The sequence below is a fragment of the Ceratotherium simum genome, chromosome 15 (genome assembly GCF_057802395.1).
Source record: "Ceratotherium simum simum isolate JZ-2026a chromosome 15, ASM5780239v1, whole genome shotgun sequence".
NCBI lineage: Eukaryota > Metazoa > Chordata > Mammalia > Perissodactyla > Rhinocerotidae > Ceratotherium > Ceratotherium simum.
In genome coordinates, this window is record NC_141914.1 from 34,880,893 (window position 1) to 34,904,871 (window position 23,979).

The 23,979-nt window shown below is 38.7% G+C and overlaps 1 protein-coding gene across 9 annotated transcripts in view; it reads right to left on the bottom strand.

The window, feature by feature from the left end:
• The window catches only part of LPP (LIM domain containing preferred translocation partner in lipoma), a 665,849-nt gene that overhangs the window by 229,768 nt on the left and 412,102 nt on the right, over positions 1-23,979 (bottom strand). For all 9 annotated transcript variants that reach the window (XM_087439870.1, XM_087439863.1, XM_087439871.1 and 6 more), the window contains one exon: positions 21,027-21,716. In XM_087439870.1, the coding sequence (XP_087295996.1) occupies positions 21,027-21,716 (690 nt within the window). The remainder of the gene's footprint in view (positions 1-21,026; positions 21,717-23,979) is intronic.

The window sequence follows — 23,979 nt, forward strand, 5'->3', positions numbered from 1 at the left end:
AAATGCGAGATGGGAAAAAGAGACAGGAAAAGCAAATACCAAAATTGGGACAGAGTTGAGGACTAGTGAGAGAGAAACAGAGCAAGTCAAAAGTGTAACATCAATGTTGTTATCAAATATCACTGAAGAATAAAATCTGTTTGTCCACAGGTGCTAGTATTGAAACATGGAGTTGTTTGAAATCTATTTCTGGTGAAGTGGATAAAGCTACTGGCTTAATTCCTTCAGATGTTGCCACAGAAACTACTTATGGGATCCCAGAACAGAGATGTGGTCAGATGTCCTGAACCTTGAGCCTTGAAAGAGGCATCAAACTCTGGAGGACATTTCTCAACAGCACTCAGGTGGCCACCAAACCAGGGATTTCATTTAGTTCATTTGTTTTGGCCATGTAACCATATAAAACTTTAAATGTTACAGATACGGGAAATGTCTTGTAGAGGTGCAGCCATATGCAGCACCAGCTCTCTGGAATGCCCTTCTCTCTTCCCAGTATCACCAGTCCCAATCTTACCCATCCTTTATGCCAGATCAAATGTCACGTCCTCATAAAGCCTTCCCTGATCGCCCAGCTGAATGTGACCCCTAAATCATCTGGGTATCCAGTAGATTTTATCTTTAACAGCTTTGGTTACCCATCACTTTATACTTGTGCTGTAGACATCATCATATGTGTCTTATCCCTCCCAACATGGGTTCTGGCGTATGGTATGCACTAAATAAATGTTTGAGGAAGAGAGAGAGAGAAGGAAGGAAGAAGGACAGTAGGAAGGGAATAACTCTTCTCAAGCAAGTACCCAGAGTAGAAGAAATACGTTTAAATAAACATGGATTGACAAGGAAGGAAACGAAGCTTCAGGGCCTCTCGCTTGTGTGGGCCCCTTCTAAGGTCCTAGGGGTGGCCCAAGCAGTGCATTCACTGTTGTCTCTTCCCACTCTGACTGCCCTCTGGCACATGAAGGGTAGTGTTGGAATGGTCTTGGGAATTTGGGGGTTTGGTTAGGACAAGTTGAGTTGAGGATACATTTAGTTGAATACATTGTGGTACATTTATAAGGGTTGCAGTCACTATGGTATGTGCTTAGCCATCACCAGTTATCATTGTCCTGGAATACTTTAAAATCCCCTGGGCCCACTGCTCTCCTAGCTCTGGGACTCAGAGGTATGCAGCCAGAAATCCTGTGACACAAATGTGTCCTGCAACACCCAGCATGTGGACTATGCTGGTGGAGGAGAGAAGTAGGGTGTGAAATGTATGGAGTCAGAAGCTAAGTCAGCTGAACATTCTACCAATCGTCAAATGTGTAAAAGAATACACACAGGGAGGGCTACTCAGTACTCAATGATGCAAAAGGAAGAATGTGTTCAACAACGTATTGGAAGCAATTATAAATGTACCACTGACTTGATTTTCTTTTTTGATGTGAATTTCACAAAATAGAATTTATTAGTGTATGCACTTGCAGCAATAATACAAGTACTTTTGTAACAGCTTACAAATAAAAAAAAAAACTTGGTAGCAGTTTCCCCAAATTTGACAATTATCTTAAATTTTACGACATTACTGATAAAAAGTTGTGCAGATTAAAGGAAGTTTTCCAAACTTATAATAATGACAATATTAATATTAATAATAAATTTCTATCAATCATGCTAGAGGAAATACTGAAATTATCTTTCTTTTCTCCCTATAAAAAATATTACAAAATTAGGTTGCACGGGGAGGTGACCAGAAAGCACATAGCCACAAAATTTAAGAAAAAGTCATTGGGCATTTAATTAATTCACTAACTAAAATGATATTTTTTCTGGATTTTTGTAATATTTCACAGCCTTTTATCAATTTAACATGTGTTGTATTTGCTTTTCTCATTTGAAATAAATATCCATTTTCTCATACAATTGCGACGAGATGAATTATGTCCCCCAAAACTCCTATATTGAAGTGCTAACCTCTAGAACCTCAGATATGACTGTATTTGCAGACAAGGCCTTCAAAGAGACAATTAAGTTAAAATGGGATCATTATGTTGGGCCTAATCCAATGTAACTGATGTTCTTATAAGAAGAGCAGATCAGGACACAGACAAACAGAGGAAAGACCAAGTCAAGATAAAAAGAGAAAATCACCCATGTATAAGCTGAGGAGAGAGGTCTCAGAAAAAGCCAACCCTGCCAACACCTTGATCTCAGAGTTCTAGCCTCCAGAAATACGAGAAAATAAATTTCTGTTGTTTAAGCCATTCAGTCTGTGGTACATCGCTATGGCAGCCCTAGTATACTGATGCAATAATTTTCTGGTAATAATTTTGTATTTTTTAAAGTCTCCCCAAAGTATTAAGCTTCAAAGCTATAGGTCCCACAAAATCTGAATATATCTCAATACACACACACACACACACACACACAACAATCTCACTATTCACTGTTGGGTGAATTAACTATAGTAGCTAAAGCCAATGCCATTATGTCAGAGATCTTGACTTTTTATACATACTTCTTCACAAACACTTTCATCTTGAACAGTCATTTATATTGTAGTAACTACCAACTGGTAAATAGAATTCAATCATATAATCAAAAAGTTTATTTGGCCTCTGAGGTTTGTGTAACCTTATCTACAGAGTCACTATCCACAGACTCTTCTCCGACGGAGGACTGAAGAACACCTAGATAGCACCAGATATCAGCCCAAGGCTTTGATTCAGTATCCTGTTTAATGAATTTCCTATTTTTCAATCTAAATGTTAAGCAACTTCAAGAGGCATTATGTAAACAGAAAAGCTGGGAAATGCCATTTCTTTTAGTTCCACATGTTTCATGCTACAGATGTTATAGACAAGGAACAAGGATTCTACGATTTGTGTGCAAAATTGGGGAAGTGACTTGACTTCTCTGAAATTGTGTCATCATCTGGAAAAGATTATTCACTCTCTGTCCATCTCAACAAGGTTTTTTTTTTTGAGGAGCAAATGAGACAATGGATATGAAAATGCGTTGCACTAAAATGTTCAGTTATTTTATCAAAGGCAATGGTAAAGTCCCTATCAATGAAGACATAGAATCCTGATGTCCAAAATTTAGAGGTTTCAGAATTGTTTTCAAGTCCTAATTCCGCTGTGAGACCTTGGACAGTCATTCTCTAGGCCTTAATTTCTTGTGAATGAGCAAGATGGTTTCTTAGAGAAGCAAAGGCAACCCATTTATTTCATCTCTGACAGCCAAAACAGCTACAAACTGTTCATCATTGAGTAAATTTGTTGTGGTAATTATTAGGTTCCAGAAGACTATTGGGAAAGTTTGTTTTAATTTCTAGGACTTCTTTTTGGCTTTGTAATGGGTTAACAGTCAACATAGAAAACCAGACCTCTTTTGGTAATAGAGAATTTTAACATTAAGCATGGATATAAGCATGATATAAGAAGATATAAAGTGGAAACCAATGACTTTCTCACCTGACAACCTCTTGCTAAAGGAAAGGGTTCTTTGTAAATATGATCTATGTAGTTTAAAAAAAAAAAAAAAGCAAGCAAGCAAGCAGCAGCACACTAGCACACTTGTGCTTGACTCCCTATTAATAGCCTGGTACTAGAACTCATAGAACTGCCACAGAAGGCTGAACAGGCCGGGGCTTTTCACGTGATCAAGTTCACACTTCCATGGTTCTCCAAATAAGGCTTTCCAAACAAACTTGGCCTAGGCTCACTCATCTGGCATTTCTCTAGGAATGCAACTCAATGTTCTACTCAAAGGTTTCAAGAATGACAGTTTTGGATATTTATTTAATCCGCTCTTAGGACAGGCTCATTTTGAATCAATAGCAAATGTGATCAGTAAATGGAACATTCGCTTTGTCTGACTCTAAACTTCAGATATAAATGGGCTGGATTTTACAGCTTAACATTCTCTTTTCCCTTACCCTTTTCTGATCAGCTCTTCAATGACGATGTAAATTACTCATGCAAATATACAAAACAATGTTACTCCTTGCATTTGGCCAGCAGTTCACATGTTTGGGTGAAATCATATTCCTCTTGAAAACTGGTCATTGTTGGTTTTGCCACAAGTCTTTCCTTCTCCCTGAGAGGCATTGTGCTGATGCAGCACATTAGCTCTGAGGAGGTTTTCGGCTTGTCTTGCATCTCTCAGAGCTCAGCACTACTTTCCTCTCCGAGGTTCCAGATTATTGGCTAGATTCTCCTCTATGACATTCTGCTTAACTCCATTCCACAGCCCAAAAATCATACCCCTCACACTTCCATGTGCTTCATAAGTGCCTGGCAGGGAAGACTGGTAGATAAAAAATGAAGAGATGAGCTTAAGTCCTCTATTAGAAAAATAATTAGGAAGCTATCCTGGCAGATAACCTTACAAATGCCTCATGCTAAGAAGAGGGATCCTCAGCTGCTTGGCATATGAGACCTGCTCCAGATCGGGAAAAGAACTTGATTTAAGCTGTAAAGCTGGGTTGCTGCACATCCATTAGGATTTTTGTTAACATCCTTTTATAAAGAGGCAGTGTAGTATAATGGCTAACAGCTTGGGCCATGTGGTCTTGGGTAAGTAACCTAATCCCTCTCTATCTCAGTTTCCCACTCAGTAAAGAATCAAGATATTAATAAATTTTCTTTTTGCAAGGACTAAATGAGTCAATGCACATGAAGGTCTCACAAAGAGAAATAATAACTTATCTTGGGTGATTTCTGGCATTCACACTTGACAGCAGTTTTAAATTTCAGATCACATGGGCATTTTACCACTACAGCTTTTTAAGCTTGAAGTTCCCCAAGTGATTTGAACGTGCTTCCCAAGGAGACATGGGCTCACAGTAGTTAAGAATCACTACTGTAGAATACACAACACTGGGTTAGATGTCACTGACCTACTAACTTTGGCCAGTATCAAAAAGTTATGTTAAGATCTTCATTATACATGCTTGTCTCTCTATTATCAGATGCAAAGATATAAGTGGCGAGCCAGCCTTGAAATTGATCTTATTTTTAGAGGTAGATGGCTACAAAAGTGAAGAATCACAAAAGGCAGTCAATTAATATTAAAATAAATCTAAGTTCAGAAAGATCCTTTGATTCCCCAGCCCTTAGAGGCTCTGGACAATTACACAATCTAATCTTGCCTACTCTCCCACCGCTCATCTCCATTGACTCAAGACTAGTAAAGGCCACACCCTACATGAAGCCTTGTAGAACTGATCCCTCTCTCTCCCTCCTCCGAAGATCACTAGGGCCTTTCTTTTAGCACTTTTATAATTCTTGTTTTGTGTGAGCTATTTGTTCACATGTATCTGATCATGGGGGGAAGGCTCTATTCTCTAAAAACGTGGCAGTTACCTCTATTTTTTTTTTAATAATACTTCATAGTGATGAGTAAGAAGGTAAGAGTGGTCAGAGTCAGTGTCACCAATAATACATATTTGATCTTCCCTACTAGATTTTAAGCTCTTTGAGGATGAGATAAGTTTTAGTTGATTTTTGTATGTCCTTTGGCATCTAGAACAATGGTATCTAGATGGTATGTGTTATTTACTGAAAGTAAAATTTTAAGAATAGTTCTATGCAGCCATATAGTGACAATGGAATTATAACTAAAACCACATATATTGTCAACATTTTTTCCTAAAAATTACTGCATAACTCATATATGCTTGGTGGTGTTAATGGAGTAAATAATGTGGCTAACCTACATATGGCCCTGTCTAGATAGAATTACTTTGTAAGCAGCTCATGAGCTGCACAGAAAGCCCTTAAGATGTCCCAATATTGGTGCTGAGAAAGCAGTCCCCTATTGATAATACACTGTGGACCATTTACACAATGAACTATTAAGGCGACTACAAAGTATTACAGGGGTCTTTTCAAGGCAAAGGGATAACTTGAAAAGGGTAAAGAGAGGAGGGTGAAGGAAAATCAAGCTGATAAAAATCAAGCACATGTCAAGGTGAGTGACACTTGGTGTGAACAGGAAGTCTTGAAGAACAGAAGTAATTATTTGCCTTTTATTGGTTATATTGCCACCGGGGGTAGAGACTGGATGAGGAGATCAGCAAGATTCCTGGCTGCTTAGAAGAACGCTCCTGTTAACCTATTGACCCTGTCATAGAAATAGAAGTAGGTGAAACTTCATCCCTCACCTGTGCCCATGCCTTCCCTCACTTTAGAGTATTCAGTTTTTAACTGCTCAACTGCCATTAAAAAAAAAACAAAAAAAGAAAGAAACAGTGTCGCACTATATATTTTTTGGCTAAGCAATTAAAATCTGAAGATTTTTAAAAATATGCAACTCTAGTCCATCCTCGAAACTCCTAAGTCTCAAACCATTACTGCTTCCATTACTGCTTGCCTTGGGAAAACTTTCCCTGCCACTTGTGAGAGAATAAGTGGTGTGTCTTTTGTATTTTCACTTCTCATTCAACAACCATACCCCTCCACTGCCTCTGGAGCTACAGGCAGTGAGTTTACTTAAGTATACAACTATAGGAATCTGGAGACAGAAATTCTATACCAATAAGGGGGCCCATACCTTCACATTTGTTCATATAAAAGCTCTGCTATTTATGAATAAGAAAGTTCATAAGCCTATCTTTTCAAGAGTTTTAAGGGAAAACACAGAAGCACCAGAGCCTAACAAATCTTCCTACATCCACTTTGATCTTACACAGCAGCTGGGATTCTCTGAAAACAAAACCAGACCCTATCACTCCCTTGCTAAAAATGCTCCAGTGGATTTCGGTTTTACTTAGAATAAAGACAAATTCCTTACCAAAGCCCATAAGGTCTGGACCCTGCTTACTTCTCCCACCTCATTCTATTCCATTCTCTTCCACCGACTACGTTCCAGCCACCTTGGCTTTCTTTCTATCCCTGTAAATGCCAAGGTCAGAGGACTTATCCTTGCTGTTCTCTGCTTGGAATATTCTTCACCCAGAACTTAGAGGACCTGGGTTCTTTACATTATTCAGGTTTCGGCTCAAATGTTACCTATTCAACAGCCTTCCTGAGTTGGCTATCTAAATCAGTCACTCGCTATCCCAATAATAAAATCCTTCTTTTATTTTATTCAGAGCAAGTATCACTGCCTAAAATTATGTCTTATGCCTTTCTTCTGAAAACACTATTAGAATATAAGCTTTAAGAGGAAAGCAATCTTATCCTGTTTCTGACTGTAACCTCAGCAGCAAAAAACAGGCATTGGATAATATTTTAATGAATGAACAAATGAAGCCACATTTATTGGCATTCATAAAATTGATCTCATTTGCTTTAACACTTAGCTTAGTTTATATTCATGAAAGTTTATAAAGAAAGAGTTTCTGGATTGGACAAACTACTTAATCTCTTCAAAACTCAGTTTTTATCTGCAAAATGAAAATAATAACACTATCTACCCAAAAGTGTTACTCAGAAGATTGCATGAGCTAACCCATTGAGAGTGCTTAGCACAGTACCTGCTACAAATGTCCAATCAATATTAGAAGCTATTAATCCATACAGCTGTAAAATATTTAACAGACCCACCTATCACTTAGATTTTTAGTCCCTCTCTTTTAGCCTAAGCCCTTCAAAATATAGTAACAATCTCTTTCATAGAGTACCCCTCATCTGTCATCACACACAACTTTCCCTGTAGTTTGGCACTCACACTCAGATTTGATTTCAAGTACCAGGGTCTTTCTACCATGTAGACATTACCAAAATAGACAACACATGATGTTAAAGGGAAGGCAGGGAAGTTTAGGTAGTGGAAGGTGAGTGGGATAGGGAATACAAAATTTGGGTAAATCATACACAAAGTGGGTGTCATACATAGGAGGACCTCAGGGCTTTGTGCCCTTTCCACATAATAGTTACTTGGATAAAAAGTTATCAGAGGGAATGACTCTGTGCCCAGCACTTGCTCATTCATTTATTAATACATCTTCTCAGAGGACTGACTATTTGCCAGGCACTGTTTGCTATATAGTAGTTAACAAAACAAACACAATTCTCTGCTCTCATGACACATTCTAGGGGGAGAGACACAAAGAATAAATGATTAAAATATATAATATGTTAGATGGTGATAAATATGACAGAAGAAATGAAGTAAAGGTGGATAGGGACACTTTGGGGCAGGGGAGGCATTTTAGATAGGGTGTCCAGGGAAGACTTCTCCGACAACATAGCATTTGTGTAAAGTCCTGCAGGAGCCATGCGGATGTCTGGAGAAAAGCATTTCAGGCAAAGGGTACAGCAGAACAAAGGCCCTGAAACCAGAGTGTGCCTGAATGTAGCAAGGCTGGAGTAGAGGGAAGGAGGGGTGTGGATAGAATGGGTGGACAGAGTCGGGCTTTACAAGCACAGTTCTGGCTTTTTCTCAGACTGAGATGGGAAGCTGTTGTAGGGTTTTGAGCAGGGAAGTGAAGTAATATGACTTGTACAGAGGATCACTCTGTACACGGGTGGAAAGAGCAGAGCCGTAGGAGGTGGTTATGATAACCCAGGAAGATGGGATGGGGCTTGGACCAGGGTACAGGCAGTGGAGGAGGTGAGAAATGATCAGAGTTAGGATATACTGTAAAGGTGGAGATGAAAGCATTTGCTGGGTGAGAGGAAGAGAGGAATCAAGAATGACTTCAGGGGGCCGGCCCCGTGGCTTAGCGGTTAAGTGCGCGCGCTCCGCTACTGGCGGCCCAGGTTTGGATCCCGGGTGCGCACCGACGCACTGCTTCTCCGGCCATGCTGAGGCCGCGTCCCACATACAGCAACTAGAAGGATGTGCAGCTATGACATACAACTATCTACTGGGGCTTTGGGGGAAAAAAAAAAGGAGGAGGATTGGCAATAGATGTTAGCTCAGAGCCAGTCTTCCTCAGCTAAAAAGAGGAGGATTAGCATGGATGTTAGATCAGGGCTGATCTTCCTCACAAAAAAAAAAAAAAAAAAAAGAATGACTTCAGGTTTTAGGCCTGGGATCCCAGAAGAGCAGAACCATTACTGAAAAGGGCAACAACTGTGTGCGGGAGGAGTAGGCTGGGGCAGGATGAGATCAGGAGGTAATGTTTTCCTCAATGATGAAAAAAGCTTCATTGGCTTTACACGTAACACTATGCTGTATTGGACAGAGACAAGAGCAGTTCAAACTGACCACAGTAAAAGAGAAAAATTACAATGATGTAGGCTGGAAAATTAACCTCAGTGACTAAAATAGATTGCATTTGAAAGATTAATCTATTGGTAATACAAGCTAGGCTCTAAAGGCTAGAAGAGACCAGAAACACAGGTGGAATAAAAAATAGAACACCCGTAAAAACACATCTATTTAAAAAAAAAAACACATAACTCAGTACTAGGAACTGTGTGTGGATCCATGTCAATTCAATAAATGTCATTTCACTTACTGATATATAGATAGATAGATTGATTCATTCATTCATTTCATGAGTTCCTGATACATGCAAGGTACTATGCTAGGCATATAAGAAACAAAACTGAATTAGAAATGGCTCACACTCTGTGATCTGTGATCTGAAGATCACAGATGTCTATTTCAGGAGACAGACATATAATGTGATTAAAATCAAATGGGATGTGGAGATGCGGAGAAACTGGAATGCTCATACACTGCTAGTGAGAACGTAAAATGGTATAGCCCTTTCGGAAAGCAGTCCAGCAATTCTTCAAAAAGTTAAACATAAAATTACCATATAACCCAGCAATTCCACTGCCAGATCTATACCCAAGAGAACTGAAAACATAGATCCATACAAAAACTTGTACTCAAATATTGATAGCAGCATTATTCATAATAGCCAAAGTGGAAAAAACCCAAGTGTCCATCAGCTGATGAAAGGGTAAATATAATGAAGTATATCCATACAATGGAATATTATTCAGCAATATAAAGGAATGAAATACTTATATATGCTACAACTTATATATGCTACAACATGGTTAGAACTTGAAAATAGTACACTAAGAATCCAGTCACAAAACGCCATATATTGTTTGATTCCAAATGGCCAGAATTGGAAAATCTATAGATAGAAAAACTAGACTAGTAGTTACCTAGGGCTGGAGGATTTGAAGGAAATGGGGAATGACTGCTAATAGGTAAGGGCTTTCTTTTTGGGGTGAGAAAATTGTCATGGTGGTTGTACTTCAGGAATATACTAAAAAAAAAAATAATTGCATTGAATTGTACATTTTTTTTTTGTGAGGAAGATTGGCCCTGAGCTAACATCTGCCAATCCTTCTCTTTTTGCTGAGGAAGACTGGCCCTGGGTTAACATCCGTGTGCATCTTCCTCCACTTTATATGAGATGCCGCCACAGCATGGCTTGCCAAGCGGTGCATCAGTGCGTGCCGGGATCCGAACCGGTGAACCCCGGGCTGCGCAGCGGAGCGCGCGCACTAAACTGCTTGTGCCACCGGGCCAGCCCCGAATTGTACATTTTAAGTAGGTTAATTCTATTGTATGTGAATTTCTGTCTCAACAGTTATTAAATATTTAAAAATACCCACTAAAATGTGTGTTACAGTAAAGGAATAAAAAAAAATTATAAGAAAATTCAGAGGAAAGGCAAACTAATAATATGTGGAGATTGGATGAACGGTCAAGATTCTCCAAGGAGTTAATATTAGAGACAGACCTTGAAGGCTAAATAGGAGTTCACCAGACTTGGAGAAATAGGAGGGATGTAGAAACTATTCTGCAAGCAGCAGGTTAATTTTTGGTTTTGATAATTAATTCTTCCCTCCCCAAAATTCCTACCGACTGTTGCAACAACCTCCAGCTCAAGATCTCAGATCTATTGGATAAGAAAGAATAGTTTAGGAATATTCTAGTAATTTTAATGAGAATATACATTTTGTAAAGTCCTTCCTATATTTAGATAAGGGGTCAGTAAACTTTTCCAGTAAAGGAACATACAGTAAATGTTTTGGGCTTTGAAGACCATACAGCCTCTGTTGCAACCTTCTCAACTCTACTGCTGTAGTGCAAAAGCAGCCATAGATAATACATGAAAAAGTGAGCATAGCTGTATTTCAATAAAACATTGTTAATAAAACCAGGTGGTGGGTGAGATCTGGCCCGTGGGCTGCAGTTCGCTGGACTCAGGTCCATATTCCTCACCCTGCTGTCCTGAACTCTTCTCCAGGTCTCTGCTGGTCACTAGCAATTTTCCTGCCTCCGCAGGGATCACTAGCATCAGTTGTCTCCTAAAGAGCCTGCTTAACTAATACTTTGAGTCCTTTGGATGGATGGAATAGCAGGACTAAAAATGGGGTTTCCTCTGGAAAAAATTATGAATATCTTTATAGTAACTCTATCCAATTTATTTTAAAGATTGCACGTATGCCCCATGAAAAATAAGTAGTAATAGCTAACAGATCCAGAAACAATACAACCAGCATATATACACCCTCTTATCCTACCTTTTTCACAAGAATCAAAGGTACATCAAAAATAAACAAGGTGTCCTGGTTGAGGAGATATAAATATATCAAATATTTAAAAAGACTGAATAAAAGGGGGCCTATTATCTTGAACTTAGATTTAGGGTATAATTTCAACTCCTTGACTCTTGATATAATGTTGACTGAATCTTGGGTTTCAAATAATGTTAAATATATGTTACATCCCAGAAATGCAACTCTATAAAGTTTTATTCTCTACACTACTGGGTTCAAGGAATATTTGATGTTTGGATAACTGTACAATAAGCTAACACGTGTAAATACACATAGCTTTGAACAGAGGCAAGTGTCATGGAGTGGAAAAACCACTGGGCTGGCAGTCAGAGACCTAAGTTCTCATCCTTCTTCTGGCATTTGGTGTTGGTAGGATACTAGGCAGGTAGCCTATGGACATGTTATAGAGTTTTCCCCAGATATAAAAATGTTTGGCAAATTTTGTAAGGGGTTATAAAATTGTTACATGTTATTGTTATATATTTCAAAATGTTAAGTAAGTAACCTTCTGAAATAAACCACATTTATTTTCTGAAGAACATTCACTGAATTCCAAGGATGAAATAGAGCAAACACCATATTATTTGCTAAGAGTATATCTAAAAGATGAGTTTTCCATATTCCAGAAAACTAAAGAGCTAAAATAACAAGTAAATCTTCACTAATGGGACAATGGCACTTTTGACAGTCAACTATTTGACTTTCACTATGGGATACTTCCTAATACTTTGTGTGTAGAATCTTGCAAAGCTTTTCTATTTAACACTAATCATTATACATCAATAATGATCAAACTTCTTTGTTTGCTGGAGAAGAGAACAACTACAGTCTCTCCTCTGAAATAGGACAGTATGAGTATTTGTATGGCTGGTATGAGCTGGCCAAGAAGGAAATGAGATTCCTAGAGAGACGTATCCCTGAGTTGGGTGGTTGTTTTACAATAGAACTGAAATAAAACAAAGACAAGACCCTGGTAAACTGAAGTGAGTTCCTTTGCTCTATAAACACAAAAAAAATACATATTGCTAGAATCATTTGTTTAAAATGATTTATTTAATATTCCAAAAAGATAGGGACCTGGAATATTTTTAAACATTTAAATCTATGGGAAAGATTAGATGAGTAAAATGAATAAATAATATTCACAGACATTTCTTAGTGTACTAAGACATCCATCCTGATGATAACTTTTAAAATCAAGGTAAGGAGAAATTATGGACTGAATCAAAATCATACAGACCCTAAGAACAAGTTTTTCCACCAGAACTGTGAGACAGAACAAAGATCACTAGAATGATAGCCATTTCTATTATTAAGAGGCCCTACAAACTGATGTGGAGGTCTAAGACTAGTGGATAAGCCCCTTTGGGCAATAGTTATTACACCTTTTAAAGGTCCTTTATACTTCCGATCTCACCGCTCTTGAACCAACGTAGAAAGGAACTGTGGTAAAGAAAAATGCATTAGTTTTCTACTCAAATGTGCCACTTATTAATTGCATAGATAACTCTTCAAGTCACTGTAACTCTTCAGGCTTTAGATCTCTTATCTGTCAATTTAAGGGGTATGACCTAATGATTCTGAAGGTGACTTCTATGTCTGACAGTTTCAACAGGCTAATCTAGAGAAGAAGAGAGTACAGATTTATCATTTATTTTTCAATTTAAATCCTTCAAATTTGTAGGAAACTGTTTCTTCCTCAATCAAGAAGCAAATCTTCCAAACATAGGAAGTTGATGGATAGACCCATATCCATAAAAACAGTAAAAAATGAATCAACAATTTATTTGCAGATGAAATGATCAGGTAGAAAAGCCTAAGGAGTCTTAAAGAAGGTAGCAAAACTGTTAAATTTAACAAGGTCATAAGATACAAGGTCAATATTCAAAGATCAATTGTATTCCAACATACTGACAGCAAACAACTACAAACCGAAATTTTTAAAAATACCTTTTACGATAGCATCCAGACTATGAAATGCTTAGGGATAATTTAACAAAATGTGTGTAAAACTACAATACATTGTTGAGAGAAATTAATGAAAACATAGATAAAATGAGAAGTATACCATGTTCATTGATTGGAAGACTCAATATTGGTAAGATATCAGCTCTTTTTAAATTGATCTGCAGATTCAACAAAATCTCAATCAAAATCACAGTAGGCTATTTTGTGGAAATTTACAAGCTGATGCTAAAATTTATATGGAGATGGAAAGGACTTAGAATAATCAAAACACAAAATCTACTATGAAAATCAGTGATCAAGATAGCATAACACTGGCTTAAGGATAGATAGATAAATAAATTAATGGAATAGAATAGAGGGTCCCGATAGACCCACATATATATGGTCAATAGATTTCTGTCAAAGGTGTCTATGTACTTCAATGAAAGAAAAGACTCTTTTTAACAAATCATACCGCGAAAAACTGGATATCCCAAAGGGGAAAAAATGAATTTTGATTCTTATCTCACAGGATACACAAAAATTAACTTGAAGTGATTTATAGCCCTAACTATACCTGTAAACCATCTAAAAGAAATCACAGAATAAAATTTTTGTGACTAAAAAGAGGTAAAAATATCTAAGGAAACAGAAAGCACAAACTATAGAAGATAAAAGTGATAAATTGACCTTCACCAAAATTATAAATTCTGCTCTTCAGAAAACAACATTAAGAAAATGAAAAGTCAAACCACAAACTAGAAAGAAATATTGGCAATGCGTATATCTAAGGACTCATTCAGAATATATAATGTATTCTCACAACTCTCAATAAAAAGAAACAATCCAATTAAAAAATGGGCCAAAAATTTGATGACATTTCACAAAAGAAGATATGTAAATGGCCAATAAGTGTAAGAACAATATCCACATCACTAGTCAAAAGGAAAACGTAAATATAAACCACAATTAGATACATCTATGCAGCATGAAAATAGCTAAGATTAAGAAGACTGACAATACCAAGTGTTGCCAGGATTGGAGAGCAACTGGACCTCTCAGACACTGCTGAAGAGAATGTAAAATGGTAGATTTAGGAAAAAAATTTGGCAGTTTCTTACAAAGTTAAATAGTTACCACATGACCCAGAAATTCCTCTGCTAGGTATTTATCCAAGAGAAATGAAAACTATGTCCACACAAAGACTGGTACATAAATGTTCATAGCAGATTTATTCATAATTCAAAATGGAAAAAGAAATAAACACCCCCAAACAAGTGAATGGATAAACAAAATGTAGTATATCCATACAATGGAACACTACTTAGCAATAAAAACGAATGAACTACTGATACACATAACAACAGAAATGAATCTCAAAAAATTATAGTGAGTAAAAGAAGTCCACAGACAGGAGTGCATACTATGTGATTCTATTTGTATGGAATTCTAAAAAGGGTAAAAATAATCTATGTTAGAGCCTGGGGCTGAAGGTAAAAGGGATTGACTGCTACCAGGCATGAGGGAGCTCTGTCAGGTACTTGAAATTTTCTCTATCTTGATTGTGGCAGTGGTTACACAGGTGCCTGCATTTGTCAAAGGTCCATTGACTTCTGCATTTAATCGGGCACATTTTATTGTCTGTAAATTAAACCTCAAAAAGTTGATTAAAGAATATGAATCAATAAATTCCTTGGACAATTGGCAAATGTGGAAAGTAAAAAAGACTGTGTACATAACAGTAGACACATACACACACATATCCCAGACAAATGTCAGACCAACAGTGAACAGAAAAATCATCTAGCTACTTTTTGGAAACTGAGTTGTTGATGTCACAATGCTTGTGTTACTGAGGTCACCTACGCTTATTTGATGGAGTAAGTTTGAGTTTTGGCATTTTTCTGAACCATCTATTAAGTTCTAAAGCAGGGCTAGCTCCTTATTTTAGTTGCACATACGAAGTTTCTTCAAGTGTGGTCATTACAAGAATATATTATTCTTAGTTACTCTGGAGGAAACAGAGTTTCTCAGATACCATATCTATCCCCTAAATCTTAGAGTCTAATATATGCTGGGGCATGGATCAGTGGAAGACAGGTACATAAATGACTCTAGTATAGTTGTCACTTGACGGGGATATGTTTTGAGAATTGTGCAGGTAGGAGATTTCATTATTGTGTAAACATCATAGAGTGTACTTACACAAACCCAGATGGTAGAGCTTACTACACACCTAGGCTATATGGTACTAATCCTACAGGACCACAGTCGTATATGCGACCCGTCGTTGACTGAAACATCGTTATATGGTGCAAGACTGTATAGTAAGAATGAAAACTTCTACACAAATGGGTGACATTATGTACAACTTGATTTCAGAATGAGAAGAAGTCTTCACAAGAGAGATTAACACTTTAGCTTGGTTTTAATGGGTCACATTGGATGTGCAAATATTTTATTTATTTGGAGGAGATCTGGGAAGGCATTCCAGGAAGAAGGAGCTCTATGAGAAAAGCTTTACAGATGAGAAATAACTAGGAAAATAACTTCTTAGCTGGAAGTCAGGACGCTTAAAGGGGGAGATAAAACTGGAAATCCAGGCTAGGGTTTCAGTTCATTCTGTAGCTGGCTAGGAACTCCTGAAGGTTTTTTAAAAAGGCAATTAATGACAAGGGGAGAGTTGTACAGTAGAAAGATTAATGTGGGAGCATATGTAAAATGAATGAGTGTGGAGACAGACTGGAGGTGCAGATGCCCATTAAGAGGCCATTTCAATGGCTCAGGTGAGAAATGAGGACAACTGAACTAGGACAGTAGCATGGGGGATTTAGATAAGAAAGTGGATCTGAGACATTATGAAGATAGAAAGAAGGGGACAAATAGTACGTGGATGATGGCGAAGAGGAAGTAGATCCTCATGGCCCCAAGCCTGGGTGCCGAGCAGGGATTTAATGGGTGCTTCCCCCGGTTGATCTCCTGACACTGCACTGTGACAGCCTGAGCCCACTTACATACGTGCCTGTATGTGGGCGATAGCGGAGCCACATTCAGTGGTTGGTGATGCTGATGTGGCTCTCGCGCCACTCAAACACCAAAGCACGCCAACATCCATGGTTGACCAGGGGGAAAGCATGAGGACAATCTTCAGAAGACCTGAATTGGAATTGTGGCTCTCCCATGAATCTGACATATGACCTTAGGTGAGTGACTCTCATGACTGAGCTTTTGAACCCTCATCAGTAAAAGAGAGACAAAAACCTCTATCGGTGCTTAATGCTCACGGATTTTGTGAGGTCCACAAAGCTCTTTAGAAATGGAAAAACCTTGTCCAAAGGGGAATTACTAATAGTACTGTCACTGGTTTCCTCAAGCAATTTCTTCCATCCTCATTGTTATACACACCCAGGTATTAGCACCTGACCTGAGGCATATATCTTCACCCATCTTTCTCCCCACCATAACCATCTCTTCTTTTTTGTTTCTCTGAACCTGGAATTGAGAGATATTTAGCACAGGGATTACCGTAAAGATAGTTCTTTCCAAAATGCCACCAATTCTGTGGAGTACACCTAATATATATGTCCCTCTCTTTTCCTCAATAAAAAGAAATTTAAACATTTTGAGATTACTTGAATGTTTGAAATGCTACTATGTAATCCTTCTCAAATATTTTCTTAATCTTAACAATTTACAAGTCTTGAGAACCCTTCAACACTGACACCAACAGTTCATTACTTTTACTCTCTTCTCTGACCCATTAAATATCCCCCAGATCAAAAACTAAATGAAGAGCAGTGATCTGTTCTAACTCTGAATAAGAAAAGCTTTGTGTTAGATTTATTGAAAGCTGGTTTATTGATCTCCAAGGTCTCACTTTCCTGAAGGATTTGCCAAGGAAATTTTAAGAATAGATGATTTTAGAATTTAACCTGACCCCTACACTAGAAGGGTCTCTACAGCTTTCCTGAGATGCAAAGCACCAGTGCCTTTCACAAACGACGAAGCAAAGAGCTGTCTCTTCAACAAAACTGAGGCTGATATAGATTAGATTTATGACAAGGACGTGGGTGCTAAAGCTGCCCTGCCACTGTGGATTTGAGAGCGACGACCAGCCTCCAGGTCCTGGCTCTGGGCTTGCAAGCTAACTCACCTTATGTGAATATTGGAGAAAATACACATCCCAGGCATGTGAAGATAACACACAGGAAGAGAGTTCTGTTACTACACAGCAACTGGCAGATACCAGCTTTTATATAAATAGCAAAGAGGAGAGATTCCACTGTGTCTTTAAGTGGATTTCCAGTGAGAAGGGAACATTTCTCTCTTATAAAGACTTGCTTAGAACAATATTTTTCAAGGAACGCAGCTCAGATGGTACAGGAAACACATTACGGTCTAGTGTAGCAGGCAAATTCACTGCTCAGCACAAACACAATCACGATCCCTCAAGCTGTGCAGCTTCTGATTTTGTCTCCTTCCTTTCTTCATTCTTCCTTCTTTTTCTTTTTCTTTTCTTTCTTTCCTTCTACTTTCTCCTTCCCTTCTTCTCCTTCTTCTTTTATACTGCACTATGATGTAGGAAACTGAAAGCAGCTCATCTCAAATACAGGAGAAATCTATTTCTTTCACTTTGTAAAAACGTTTTCCTTCGTGGGTTAAATGCCAAATTCCTCAGAACGTCTCAATGTAACAAGAGATAATTGTTTTAAGGCATGAAGGCAAGTTTTCCATGAGTGACTAAAGAATTGGAAATAAATGGGAGCCAGTGAAAAAGCTGAATAGTCCTCACTTGGCAATTATTCAGCCCTTGGAAATTTCCAAGCCCTTTGCAATCATTAATTAATTAGTGAAGATGACATTCCACTTGACTGATGCTAGAAACGTGACAGAAAGAAGTCTAGAGGCTTCCCTCAAGCTGAAAGAGGAATGTCAAGGGAGGAACTGGGATTAGAATTAGGAGCTCATTTCTCAAGCCAGTAGTCACATCATTAAGCCACACAGAGTCAATATCGGGACAATAAGATCCTCTGTGCACAGGTGCAGTTGAATACAGCATCGTTCTGCTCAAAGACCAACTGTGAAAGAGCCCACCCCTTCATCCACCAGTGCCTCCACAACACACAGAGAATATATCTGTAGCTTCGTCAGCCTCTTTCCCCTTTCCCAGAACACAGACAGATGGCTAAATATCAACCTCTAACCATTCTCCTTAATAACCACAGTGACAAGTACATGATTTGATTTTCATTTTTAAAAGGCACAATATGATGTTAAAACACGACACTGTTGAGAAACAAATATTTCAAAATTTTAAAAAAATGACATGAAATCCACTGACATCCAGAATCCCTAAAAATGTAATAGATCATCTTGGATAATTACTTTAATAAGAAGGAAGATAAAGTTTCATGCTTTCTGGTAAGTGGTTACTAAAAGTTCATTCTGTCACCCCGAGTAGGTTGGTGAAGTCAGATCAACTGCTAGTGATGTGGCTGGACCTAACATCTTAGTTCCAGGTCTTGCAGTGGGAGCTAATTCTTTTTCCTGCACCACTGGATTGGTTCCAAACCTTGAAGAGGGACTATCCAGAGTGCCCAGTGACATGATGGGAAAACAGGAAACGCCGAGACTGTCTCAGTACTTCTCACCAGATTATTCCCTCCACCTAGACACTCTTTTGCTCTGTCCCATGTCTGTTTCCCCAGGTGGGGTGAGAAGATCCTTAAACAACTCAGGGCCCATCTCTTTCCCTTAGGAACATCACTCAGCCATCCTGTCAGACAGGCTGCTTCGGACAGGACAAAAATGCATAACTATTTGAACTTAAGTGTTGATGGCAATTGCCCCAAACTAAACTTTGAATCTTCCGTAGGGGAATTTGTTGTGGTTGTACCAAGGTAAGGTAAAGTTGAATAACCCCATTTTTTCTGAACTAGTTGTTTTTGGGGCCAGGAGAGGCTAATGCAAATATACTGTAATGTTAACTAAGGGCAAAACTGTCCAGCTTATAGTTATTTTGGACAAACTTTATTTAAAAACAAAACAAACAAAAGAACCCTCAATTATATTTCCTTTCATAAAGAGATTTTGGAAAGAAAGGCCTTCCAAAAGTAATGTTTCCAAAACACAGCATTGCAACTTAGAATTTCCATGTTGGAAACAATCATGGCTGGCCCACTTTCATGCAACGGGCATTCATAAGGTTGGTGGATGCCTCTAGCTATTCACAGGCCCCAGTTGCTGGGAAGAGTTCTTTTCCTCTAAGGAACCTAAAATTCATTTGGAGCACCATGAATAGAGCAGATCTTTTCACGTGACAATAGTGGTTTAGTAAACACCTTACTCAGAGAGCAAGGATCTGACAAATTTTTGTTATAATTTTAAAAATGTGAATGGATATGTCTGTAAATTGAAAATCTCAAATGGGTAAAGGATTAAAAAAAATATATAGTCCAAACTTCTACTCAATCCATCTCTCCAAATTACCATTCAACTTCTAGCTAATCAAGGGTTCCCCAATTTCTGATTTCTTACAGCTCTGACTAAAAGGAAGGGAGAGCTCAGGTCCAAACCAATGGGTGGAAACTAGCTTGGTTTCTCCATCTCATCCCTTGCAAGTAATTCTCCCTGGTTCTTCTCGTCATGGTGGGAGGAAACATTATCATGTTGGTTCTAATACTCATGGAAAATCCAAGTTGTAGGTGAGTAGGTATGTGTAGTATTGTATCTTACCTATTCACAGAAAGTAATCGAACATTTTGACTTAAAAGACACACATGCTTGCAATTAAATCAAACAACGAAAGAGATAAATGTAAAAAATTTTTAAAAATCGCCTAATAATTTTAATAATTGCCCCTCCAGGTTAAAGCCTGGAGAATAAGATTCTTCCTGGAGGATCACTAATGTGGATAAACAAGGGGTGATAAACAAGGGGTGCCACTACACTGCAGCCCCTTCCCCAAAGAAACTAGACAAGGTGCCTGCATTACCTTAGATCCTCTTGGCCTCACCCAGCTGCTGGGCCCTTGGCCACTTGTTCTGCCCCAGCTCCCACTGTGGTACCAACTTTGCTTGGGTTCTGACCACCTTCACATGAGGCTGACCTGACAGCAGCTCACCTCATGTTGCCCTGTACACGTCTCACCTCCACATCTGAAGATTCCCTGTCCCTGCTGAGACATGAGATGCTGCGGATCTATTTAGTGCCCAAGTAAATACAATATCTAAGTGTGAGGAAGTTTCTGATCCACAGTGGGAAGCTTTGCCCAATAGGAGACAAGAACTGGAAGATAAATTATTTTCCCTTCCTCCCCCCAAACAGATTGTCCTGAGTTGCTATGGTTCACGTGGTCTTTTGGAAGATGATCCTTCAAGACTGAACAATTAGTTGCACTTGATACTAAACAGTAGCCATATTGGTAACATATCTCCATATCCCCAAATAAGATTTCCCCCCTTTCCTGCTTCACTCATGCTTCACTGAGATTACATTTTCTAATGAAATAAAAGTAGCACATACACTTTTGCCTTAGGTTCTGATTTCTGGGGAAGGCAGGCCAAGATAGGCACGCCTTTATTCCCATCACTGTGTTAATGAGTTTCCTACCTTTGCTTGCAGTGGTGGTGCACAGGGGACTGAAACAGGATCTGTGATATAGGTCTTCTTAGGACCAGCAACTGGATACATCGCAGCAGCGTTCTGGTTCCCTGTTCCAGAAGGAGTATACCCTTGTTCCCGCTTCCAGGTATTTGGGTGACCTTGTTGACCATAGGCAGGATCAGGGTCATTTTTGCCCCCATAGCCAGGCCCTGCTGGGCCATAGGCTTCATAATAGCGTCCTTGGTTGGGGGCATACCCATACCCAGGCTCAGGTTGAAGTCCTGGTGGTGGAACATATGTATAATCCACACCTCCCCGGGTTGAAGGAGGTGGAACCTGCCCAGAAACAGGAACTGGTTGAGTGTTATAACCCTGGGGCCCTGGCCCCGGACCATAAAATTGTCCTGGTGAAGGGGCAGCCATGTAATGAGAGCTGGGCTGGGCTGACTTCACTTGCACATTGAAGGTAGGCCTTGAAGGGGTGGATGCCGTAGTGTAGGAGGCTGGGACCGGCTGAGGCTGGGGTTTTAGGGTTCCAATGGGAGCCACGGGGATGGGTCCAGCCTGGGGTGCAGGCTGTGGTTTCAATGTAGACTTTTTGGTTGCTGTTAGAGGAGGTTGATTTGGTATGACCATTCTCTTGTGTCCTGTGACAGGGGTAGAGACTGGAGGAGAGGCTGTTGAACTAGTTGAGCCCTAAAGTGGGAGAGAGAAAAAAAAAGGACAAAGGTTACTGCCAATGAAAAATAAAAATACATAAATGAACAAATATCAATAAGTGCTTTTATTATTTTTGTATTAACTCTGCAAAATACAAATACGGAATGGTTCCTGTCCTCTAAGAGTTCATAGACTAACACAAACATCTGTTGTGTTTCTGTGTACCACCAATGAACAATCGGAAAAGGAAATTAAGGAAACAAATCCATTCACGATAACATCAAAAAGAAGAAAAAATGTTTAAGAATAAACTTAACCAAAAATGTGAAAGACTTGTACACTGTAAAGTATCGAAGGTGGCTGAAATAAAGAAGACACAAACAAATGGAAAGACATCTCGCATTCATGGATTGGAAGACTTAATATCGTAAAGATGTTAATACTACCCAGAGCAATTGCAGATTTAATGCAATTCCTATCAAAATCCCAATGGCACTTTTTTGCAAAAATAGAAAAATCCTGCCTAAAATTCGTATGGAATCTCAAGAGATTCTGAATAGCCAAAACAATCTTGAAAAAGAAGAGCAAAATTGAAGGTCTCACACTGTGCAATTTCAAAACTTATTACAAAGCTACAATAATCAAAACAGCATGGTAGTGGCATAAAGACAGACATATAGACCAATGGAACAGAATAGAGAACCCAGAAATAAACCCTTGTGTATGTGGTCAATTGATTTTTGACAAGGGTGCCAAGACTATTTGACGGAAAAAGGACAGTCTTTTCAACAAATAGTGCTGGGAAAACTGGATATCCACATGTAGAAGAATGAAGTTGGACCCTTACTTTATCCCATATACAAAAAGTCTCCCAAAATTTTAGCTCTAAGTGTAAGAGCTAAAACTATAAAACACTTAGAAGAAAACAAAGGGGAAAAACTTGATGACATTAGATTTGGCAATGATTTTTTTGATATAACACCCAAATCACTAGCAACAAAAGAAAATAACCAAATTGAACATTGTGATCTCAATCAAACTACCCAAAGACTTAGTCACCATACTGCTAAAAGGAGGAACTAGAGAAAGAGGGCTGGAGGACTGGGTAGAGGGAACAAAAAAAGCCAAGTGAGGTGTTGAGAGAAACAAACACCCCTGGCACAACCAAAGAGATGCTAAATTTTAGATCCAAGATTCCCATCAAAGAGTGATTTACCAGAGATAACTCAAATGCAGCCTCTTCCTCCTTTTATATCTTCCTGATTTCTGTTCCATCTATTCCTTTAATTCAGAAATACTTACTGAATGTCCTAAGAAAGTCCTAAGGACACAAGGGTGAAAAGATCTGCTGCCAAACTATAAGACAGCTTGGTTAGGGTGGAGATAAGTAAAGCCTTAAGGAAGGCTTGGAGATTCAAACATTCATCCACAGGCGTTAGTCTATCTGCAAATATACCAGTGACAGAATGTTTTCATTTTGTTCTGTGATACTATGCTTATATTTGTTGATACAACTAGTGAATGACTACACCCTAATTTTGTTGTTTATTAATTTCTAGGCAAATATTAGTACATACAAGAAGAGAGGATGCAAGACTTTCTATTACTCTAGTCTCATTTACCCACACCAAGCCACTAGAGATGTATACATGTGGGACAGATGCTGCTAACCGCTTCCTCATACCCACTTTCCTTCCTCATTACATAAAGAATTTCCATTTTGTTTGGGGCAGCAATGTGCTCACTTAAAACACTTCCCTAGACTACTTTGCAGGTAGGAGTTGCCATGTGACACAGTTCTAGCCAATGAGATATCTGCTAAGCATTTCTGGGAAAACTAGGGCTCTCCTGACACGAGCATCATCTCTTCCTACTTTGTCTTTTTCTTCTTTTCTGCCTGGAATGTGGTTAGGGGGCTGTAGATAGTGCATAGCTATCTTGCTCCCACCATAATATACAAGTCTACTGATTAAGATATATAGCTTTCTGGGAATAGCTTTCTAATAGTGCTCTAGGTTGATTCAGAGATTAAAATGAAAATATCCCCAGGCACATTTGGTTAACATCAAGTGGTTCTTGGTTGGAGAAGAAACCACCTACTGACCAGGGAGAATTTGGAAATGAGTGCAGATATTTTTTGTTATCAAAGTGACTAGCGGATGCTATTATCATTGAATGGGTAGGTGGCAAAACACGGTTATCAAATCCAAGATGGCAACAAGTGCCCATGTTGAGAGTCCCTGATAGACTCTCGGGCCACATTTCTTCTGGCAACCTGACTGTGAAGTTCCCAGCTGTC